Source organism: Rosa rugosa, chromosome 5 (genome assembly GCF_958449725.1).
Source record: "Rosa rugosa chromosome 5, drRosRugo1.1, whole genome shotgun sequence".
In the NCBI taxonomy this organism is placed as follows: domain Eukaryota; kingdom Viridiplantae; phylum Streptophyta; class Magnoliopsida; order Rosales; family Rosaceae; genus Rosa; species Rosa rugosa.
In genome coordinates this window covers 46485524-46494661 of record NC_084824.1, presented here as the reverse complement: position 1 = coordinate 46494661, position 9138 = coordinate 46485524, and the positions used below count along the sequence as shown (strand labels likewise).

The following is a 9138-nucleotide window of genomic DNA, read 5'->3' as shown; positions in this document are numbered from 1 at the left end:
GCAAGCCTACATACTATGAAAAAACATAGTAAATAAGCAAGCCGAACGATAAAAACTTATAGTAGCCCTAAAAACAAAGGAAATAGAGTTCCCTAAACAAAGGGAATTATTGAAAAGACAAACTAAAAAATAGCCAGCCCAAAATAACAGCCCAGTAAATAGCCCCAAGAAAGATCCAACTCAAGCCCAACAACGAATGGCTTGACTCAAGCCCAAAGTCAACTCCAGCCACACTGGTCGTCGACCGCTGCAATCCAGCGCCAGAGTTTAGTCGCCGCAACCCATCACCGGATCTCGCCGCCTCAAACCAACACCAGATCACACCGGCAAAGCCAATGCCGACCCTGCCGCCACAAGCCCCCGCTGGACCCGACCACCGCAACCCACCGTCGAAACTCGACTGAGCCACACCGCTTCGAATTCAGTCTCCCAAGATGCAGCTGATCCAGTCCCCGCCTTCATGTCACTGAACTTGGAGGAGCCTCGACGAAGCATGACCTGCGTTGCATCGCCGCCCACCGCGCTGAAGATTCCGTTCAAAGCTCGTCGCCAAAAAAACCATCCAGAGCCGGACCTGAGCCAAAAACCCTTTCCAAGAAGCTTCCAGGCCACTAGTTCTCAAATTCCCGTCCGGCAGCAGCCTCTAGCCGGCGTGGCGAGCCAACGCCGCCCATGACCACCATCGGACAAGAAGAAAGATGGTAAACCCTAGATCAAGATCCGAGTTTTGTGGAGCTGTTAATTTAGAAGTTCTCAATAAGTCTTTATTATAAGTTATTGTGTAGATCTAATCAAAACACAACTTGGTAGTTTTTCCTTAACTCAAATAAGATTAGAGAAAACCTATAAATTAAAATATCACTCACATTTATCAGCATAAAGAAAAAGAGATGACAATCATGTCTAGGTATTGAATAAAGTCTTTAAAACGAGTAGGGTACGAGTTTGCATTTTTGACTCGACAATTAAATGAGTTGTGTTTAGATTTATGCAAAGTCGCCCTTAAGGCATCTGTTGTCACTAGAAAGAGAATATATATAGTAAAAAAAGGTTTCTTCTTACTTATGAATGATAAACTTACAGACATTATACAATCAAATTGGCTTCAGGTGGGAGATCTTTTCCTATTGCGTTTTGCCAGGAGGAGTTTCGGGTCAGATCCATTCGTGGACGACTAAAGGCGGTGGTGGGCGACTGCATCACCAATGAGGTGAAGGGCGTGGGTGACCCCGTAGGGAGCGAGACGGCGACACGGCGTCTGAGTCCTCTCCGGCGAGGGTTGGAGGCGTTGCGATTATGGTATCGTCTGCGGATCGACTCGGAGATGTCCAGGTCATTCGCTCGCCTGCTCTTCCCAGATCGATCTCTTCAATCAGCATCGACGGAGCGACGAGTTGATTCAAGAGGGGACGGCGGGGTTGCTGCTCAGATCGGTGATGGTTGGGTGCCCAGTTGCATGGGTGGCCTGAGTGTTTTAGAATGGGTGCCCAGTTGCCTGGGAGCACAGAGCAGCGATTCTTGGGCTCGGGCCCTTTTTGCTACATCAGTTTCAATTTTGACTTCGGGTCGGATTTGGATCCGCATTTGGGACCCGGGTCGTACCCTAATTCGGATCTTGGATCCGAAACAGCTGCTCATATTGTTCTGGTATTGGTTATGGTTATGGTTCTGGTTCTTGAGTTCGTCTGCCAACATCCGAATTTTTGACACCCTCGGTTGCTTTCGATCTCTTGGTGAGCGAATCACCTCTCCTAGGTGGTCATATCATCGGCTACAGTTACAGTTACTCTTTTATTTACACTGCTTTAGTGACATATGCAGTGCAGCGATGCCTTATGGCATCAAGTCACATGGTTACCCGGTTACCTTTCATCTCGATGCGATTGTGCATCTAGTTATGCGTTATTTTTACTTTATAATAGATGCGTCTGTGCATCTCGTTATGTTTTATTGCTTTCTTTCAATGTTTTATGCATCGCTCCATGTACTCCTCAGTTTCACTTAATATAGTTTGTCGTCCTTCTTTAAAAAAAAAAAAAAAAACTTACAAACATTATTAAAAAAATGATAAAACTATATAAAAAAGTACACACACATTGCCAAGTGTTCCATAAAGAAAAATAAAAAAGGTCCACATTTACCAACAAAATTATTTGTCTTTAAATGCCTCGCATAAACAAAAAATGACGGACTCCACCGCTTCGCCTAGCAATACAACATTTGTTTTGCTCTCATATAAATTTTTTTTTTTCCGGTTTATGTTGCTCTCTTTTCGCTCGCTGCTAAAAATTAAAAATTTATAAATAGAAGAGAATGAATAGAAACCCTCATTTCAAGTCCAACTTCTTCAATCTCCTTCTCTTCATTATTACTATCATTGAATTTTGAAATTTTTTCATGGGTATCTACGTATCTTGTAAATTATATTTTTTTATTATTGTATTTCTAATAATCTGATCCTAGTTCTCAATTGCAGAAAAACAAATGTTCATTGAAATACATTTATTTACTGTACTATGCATATTTTATCTTACATTAATTTAATATATTTTTTAAAATCAGGTTAGTTTAAAAAACTAAAATTAATAAACACAATCATCCCAAACACCATGTATTTATTTTGCCTTAAGGTCCCAAATTCTCAGAGATGAACTTGCATTGGTGTTTGCCTACTAACATTTATACCTTGCCATGACATAAACCCGGCACAAACCAACTCATTAACACCACTAGGTTTGTATTAGACATTTAAACTAATCTTGTGTTCTTATAAACTTTGGACGATATTTTTTTCATGCATTTTAAATAATAGTAAATATTATTGTTTAATAAAAAATTAATCTTACTCGGTCATTGGGGTTAGCTTAAGTGGTGAGCGGAGTTGAAAATTTAGTTACAATTATGCTATTTTAGGGGTTCGTCTTCCTCCAATATAACAAAAAAAAGAATATCTAATCTTACTAATCGGATAATGTTAGTGACATGTAAATTATGTAATTTGACAACTTTCCAGAAACGTTAAGCAAACCACCACCTGATATAGATAAACAAATGATAATACTGTTTGCCAAAAAAATTTAAAAAAGGAAAAAACTTGCATTAGCTTCATAAATAATATTATAGTGAAGATAATTAGGATAGAAGCAGAATCTTCAATCTTGTGTTGTTTTACTCTTACCTACCAAGTACCAACTCAATCAACTAAATCCCAGAAGCTTTTTATTTATTTTTTTCCAAACAAAACAGAATTCAAACTTTTTGTTGCCTAAAAAGGTTGTCACAGTTCCCCTCCTACTTTTCTCCCAAGCACTAAAAAACAGGGAACCCAAGTCCCCACAACTCTCCCTTCTTCTCCTTCTCTTCTCTGCTCTACAGTTAGAGATACAGATACTCTCTCTCAGTACACATCAGAGTGAAAGCAACATAATCACAGCATGCTTTGTCGGCCATTAAAGCTTCACCCAAAAGCTCTGGCACCTTCTCTTTCCTAATTCATACACTCACACCCATCATTCCTTTTTCCCTCTTCACAACAACACTGAGCCATAATCACAAGGGACTTGGGCTCTGCTGCTGCTTTTATCAATTTTGATGGGTTATTGCTGTTTTCCGCAATAAAATATTCCCAGCAAGATCTCTCTCTTTTGATTCTGTTCCACACTTTGCAACCTTGAGTTTGTTTTTGCAATAAAAAGGTGTGGCCTTTTTGCTCAAATCTTGGCCTTTTGGAGCGGAGATCCCCCACCATTTGCTGCGAAAGGCGAGCTGGGTTTGTCTCGCTTTTGGGTTTTGGTGCATGATCCCATGGCTTTCAGCTTGTCATTTCAGGGACTCAGTGCCCAAGTGGGTGGCATCTTGCATTATCTCTTTTTTTGATGAGTGATCATGGACTTTGGGAGGTATGATGCTAAAGCTTTAATCTTTGCAGTCATTGGTTAGTTTTTTTCGGTTTCACTTGTTTTCGGGGTCTTGGAAGTTGATTCATCACTCTTTTCTTTTATGTTGGTTTCAGTTTCAGTAGTTTACTGAATTCATCAGTTACTGTGTTATTAGGTCCTCTCATTTCTCAAATGATTGGTTTATCTATCACTCTTGTGTGTATTGTGCTGTTCTTTCTGTTTAGCAGTGTGAATTTGATTTATAGGTGCTTTATGTTATTTATTCATATAGGTTGTTTAAGCATGTGAATGGTATATAATTTGATTTTGAATTCTGGGACTGCTTAATAGTAGGCAACATTTTTGAGATTTTTATTCATTTTGCAATTAAACAGTATTGTACTTGATGCTAGGGAAGCGATTTAGTTATACTGCATTGCAATCTGAAGTAGCTATTGATTTGCAGGTGCTAAATTATTTAGTTATGTGGTAGTTGTGATCGACTGAGGGTTACTAAGATGTCCAGAAAATTTGTATCAAGGAGGGCTTCGGAATTGGAGTTTGCAGGAATCTTACTTGCTCTATTTATACTTGTTTGCACTTCAGAGGGGTTGAATTCTGAAGGGCTTTACCTTTTAGAGCTGAAGAAGAGTATTTTGGATGAAGCAAATAATTTGGGAAGTTGGAACTCTGCTGATCAAACACCCTGCGGATGGATGGGTGTGAATTGCACTTCTGGTTATGAGCCACTGGTCCAAGGTCTTGATTTGAAATCCATGAATCTTTCAGGAACCCTGAGCCCTAGCATTGGTGGTTTACTTCACCTAACCTCACTTGATCTTGCATCCAATGGTTTCTCTGGAGGCATACCCAAGGAGATTGGAAACTTCTCAAGTTTGGAATACCTTTATCTCAATGACAACAAGTTTACTGGCCAAATACCTGCTGAATTGGGTAAGCTGTCCAAATTAAGAAGTTTGAATCTCTGCAACAACAAAATCTCTGGTCCTCTTCCTGAGGAACTTGGGAACTTGTCTTCACTGGTTGAGTTTGTGGCATACACCAACAATATTACTGGTTCAATACCTCATTCTTTTGGGAATCTCAAAAGTTTGGTAACTTTTCGAGCTGGGCAGAATGCTATTTCTGGTAGCATACCAGCTGAAATAGGTGGATGTCAGAACTTGAAACTGCTTGGTCTTGCTCAAAATGTTATAGGAGGGGAGTTACCTAAGGAGCTTGGGATGCTTGGGAGCATGACAGATCTGATTCTGTGGGATAATCAGGTTTCGGGGTTTATTCCTAAGGAGCTTGGAAATTGCAGTAGTCTTGGGACGATTGCTTTGTATGAGAACAATCTCGTGGGGTCAATACCTCCAGAAATTGGGAATCTCAAGTCATTGAGGAGGTTGTACCTCTACAGGAATGGCTTGAATGGAACCATTCCCAGGGAAATTGGAAATCTTTCTTTTGCTGCTGAGATTGATTTTTCGGAGAACTATTTGATGGGTGAGATCCCATATGAGTTGAGTAAGATAAGTGGTCTAAGCTTACTGTACCTTTTCCAGAACCAGCTCACAGGTGTGATTCCAAATGAGCTTAGTAACTTGAGGAAATTATCAAAGCTTGACCTTTCAATTAATCACCTTGAAGGTCTTATTCCATATGGGTTTCAATATTTGACCGAATTGAGCCAGTTACAGTTGTTCGATAACTCTCTAAGGGGTAGCATACCCCTGTGGCTTGGGCGACACAGTCGACTTTGGGTAGTTGATCTTTCAGATAACTCCCTAACTGGGAGAATACCTCCGTACCTTTGTTGGCATTCCAATCTAATCTTGTTGAACCTGGAGTCTAATGATCTTTATGGAAGTATTCCAACTGGAGTTTTGAACTGTGAATCATTGGTGCAACTTCGCCTTGTTGGAAACAGGCTTACTGGCAGCTTTCCTTCTGAGTTATGCAATTTGGTGAACCTTTCTGCGATTGAGTTGGACGGGAACAAGTTCACTGGGTCTATTCCTCCAGAGATTAAAAACTGCCAAAAGTTGCAAAGGCTTCACATTGCAGACAATTACTTCACATCCGAGTTGCCTAAGGAAATAGGATATCTATCTCAATTGGTAACTTTCAACATATCATCCAATTCATTCACTGGGCAAATTCCGCCTGAAATTGTTAACTGCAAGATGCTTCAGCGACTTGACCTCAGTCGGAATAGATTCGAAAATGCTTTGCCAAATGAGCTGGGAACGCTTTTGCAGTTGGAGCTTCTGAGGCTTTCAGAAAATAGTTTTACTGGAAACATACCAGCAGCACTAGGAAACCTCTCACATTTGACAGAGTTGCAGATGGGTGGCAACTTGTTTTCTGGTGAAATACCACCTGAATTGGGTTCTCTTTCAAGCTTGCAGATTGCAATGAATCTCAGTTTTAATAATCTCAGCGGGAGAATACCACCAGAGCTTGGAAATCTAATTTTACTTGAATTCCTTCTGCTCAATAACAATAATTTGACCGGTGAAATTCCCAGCACATTTGAAAATTTGTCAAGCTTAATGGGCTGCAACTTCTCTTACAATGACCTTACCGGATCTTTACCTCCCATCCCATTGTTCCAGAACATGGCAATTAGCAGCTTTATTGGGAACAAAGGTCTTTGTGGTGGGCCTCTCGGTGTGTGCAGTGTAAATTCATCTCCAAATTCTGTTCGATCTCTGAATAGAGTGGATACTCCTCGCAGTAAAATCATTACAATAATTGCAGCTGTTGTGGGTGGTATTTCTCTTATTTTGATTGCTGTTATCTTATATTTCATGAGACGTCCAGGTCAGACGGTTCCTTCCATGCAAGATAAGGATACTTTGCCTCCTGATACAGATATATACTTACCTCCAAAGGAGGGGATCACGTTCCAAGACCTGGTTGAGGCGACAAATAACTTTCATGACAGCTATGCTGTTGGAAGGGGAGCTTGTGGAACAGTTTACAAGGCAGTAATGCAATCTGGACTTACTATTGCTGTTAAGAAGCTTTCAGCTAACCGGGAGGGCAACAACATTGAAAACAGTTTCCAGGCCGAGATTTTAACTCTGGGAAATATAAGGCATCGGAATATTGTGAAGCTCTATGGATTTTGTTATCACAAGGGTTCCAACCTACTTCTTTATGAGTACATGGAAAAGGGTAGCTTGGGTGAATTACTTCATGGTGAATCTTGCAGCTTGGAGTGGCCAACTCGTTTCATGATTGCTCTTGGAGCTGCTGAAGGTCTTGCTTATTTACATCATGACTGCAAACCAAGGATTGTCCACCGTGATATAAAGTCCAATAATATTTTGCTAGATGAGAAGTTTGAAGCCCATGTTGGTGACTTTGGTTTGGCAAAAGTGATTGATATGCCTCATTCGAAATCAATGTCAGCAGTTGCAGGATCATATGGATATATTGCTCCTGGTAAGCTTTACTTTTGTTCACTTTACTTGAATATTATTGGATTACTACATTCACTGAGAATCCTAAAAAACAAAGGTTTGATTTATAGTCTCTAAGATTCATAAATCCCCCCAAATCCCCCTAATGAATTTTATTGTATTTAGGATTTCTTTGCTTACATGTTGTAAAGTAAAAAAGAAAAAGAAAAAAATTATATTACCAGGTTTTACTTCTACAACAGGATGCAGCTTCTATCGATAACCCCATATGATGAATAATGCTATGGCTACACCGTGAATATTCCTTATTGTAACAAGAGGAAAAAAAAAAAACATTCAATTATTGAATCTTAACTTTTTGTTTGGAAACCTTTTTCTAATCCTTTATTATGTTTTTCATTAGAAACCTCAAATAAGAACACAGTTGATATATTTAATTAAAATACTTGAGTATATATTAGAAACATCAAATAAGACGTAAAGGGGCCATGAGTTAAGTTCAGAGGCTGTGTACAAAAACAAAAGAAAATCAAATCATAGAATTTATAAGGAGCTTTCTTTGTGCTCTAGGAAACTCAGTTGTAATTTGGCTTGACCGATGCATAGTGGTTTATGTCATCTACCAAGTGCTCCCCCCAGTGGCTAGCTGTCATTCGTTAACCGCATGCATTTTGAGCTTTCATTCATTCACTAACCTCTATCTCTGCAGTTGCTTAGTTCTTTATTGTTTTTTACTTTAGAAATGAGTGATTTATGGAATGATTGATATTATGACTCTTCCTCATGGCAGAGTATGCATACACCATGAAGGTCACAGAAAAATGTGACATCTATAGCTATGGGGTAGTGCTATTGGAGCTGCTAACTGGAAGAACTCCTGTACAATCACTAGATGAAGGAGGTGATCTTGTCACCTGGGTTAGACACTACATCAGACACCATTCTTTGACATCTGGGATACTCGACAGCCGGTTGAATCTTCAAGACAAAAGTATGGTTGATCACATGCTTACCGTCCTAAAGATTGCTTTGATGTGCACTAGTACGTCCCCATTCGACCGTCCATCAATTCGAGAAGTTGTGCTGATGCTTATTGAGTCCAATGAGCAAGAAGGAGACTTTGTGCCATCTCCAACTTATGATCTTCCTTTGACAGATGATTCAGATATTCCATTGAAAGATGATACTCGATGACAGTATATGACAGATAGCTAGATTATTAACTCAAGATGATTTTTTGAGGTGCCGATTCTCCCTCATTATTTCCAACAACCAAATGGTAATATTCTGTTTGAATTTGATTTTTTTTCTCTATAAATCTGAACTCTGTTTTTCTCGATAAAATTCTGTATTTTCTTTTGCATTGTATACAAGACACACTATAGTAAAAAACCAGTGTACAGTTAGCAGTATGGTGCTATATGCTAATTTCTAATTGTCAAGTTATGTTTCTTTTTAACTCATAACCAGGTGAGTAATTGCATTTCAGCATGTCTTCAGTTGATCAATCTCCAAGTTCTTTTGTGAGGTACACTGTTTTGAATTAACAAAATAAACAATCATTTAGTCCAAGATCCAGACTGGTGTTTCCTGTTACTCGTAGTTATGCAGAAATATAACTGGATTCGTGCAGATACAATCTGAAATGCAACTGATCAAGTTTCACTGATTTAGTATAGGGCGGTACATATTAAAGCAGAAAACTGCCGGTTAGAAACGCCCAAACCATGTTGCCCTAACATAGGAGACACATTATTACAATTATGATTTCTAATTTTGCGTCGAACTGAATGAAAATTTTACATCTGGTCCGTTAGCGTTCTATC

At 39.3% G+C, this 9138-nt stretch overlaps 1 protein-coding gene across 1 annotated transcript; it reads left to right on the top strand.

Moving 5' to 3' along the window:
* The first annotated feature begins 3279 nt into the window (after window positions 1-3279).
* LOC133709563 (probable leucine-rich repeat receptor-like protein kinase At2g33170) lies at window positions 3280-8740 on the top strand. The gene is made up of 3 exons (XM_062135345.1): window positions 3280-3899; window positions 4345-7334; window positions 8103-8740. The coding sequence occupies exons 2-3, from the start codon at window positions 4397-4399 to the stop codon at window positions 8504-8506; spliced, it is 3342 nt and encodes a 1113-aa protein (XP_061991329.1). The 5' UTR covers window positions 3280-3899; window positions 4345-4396; the 3' UTR covers window positions 8507-8740.
* Window positions 8741-9138: the final 398 nt, after the last annotated feature.

Bases quoted from the DNA above. Each gene is read 5' to 3' on its own strand.
- LOC133709563 (XM_062135345.1), top strand. From the start codon at position 4,397: ATGTCCAGAAAATTTGTATCAAGGAGGGCTTCGGAATTGGAGTTTGCA. The intron at 7,335-8,102 runs GTAAGCTTTACT...TCCTCATGGCAG, and splicing joins ATATGGATATATTGCTCCTG to AGTATGCATACACCATGAAG.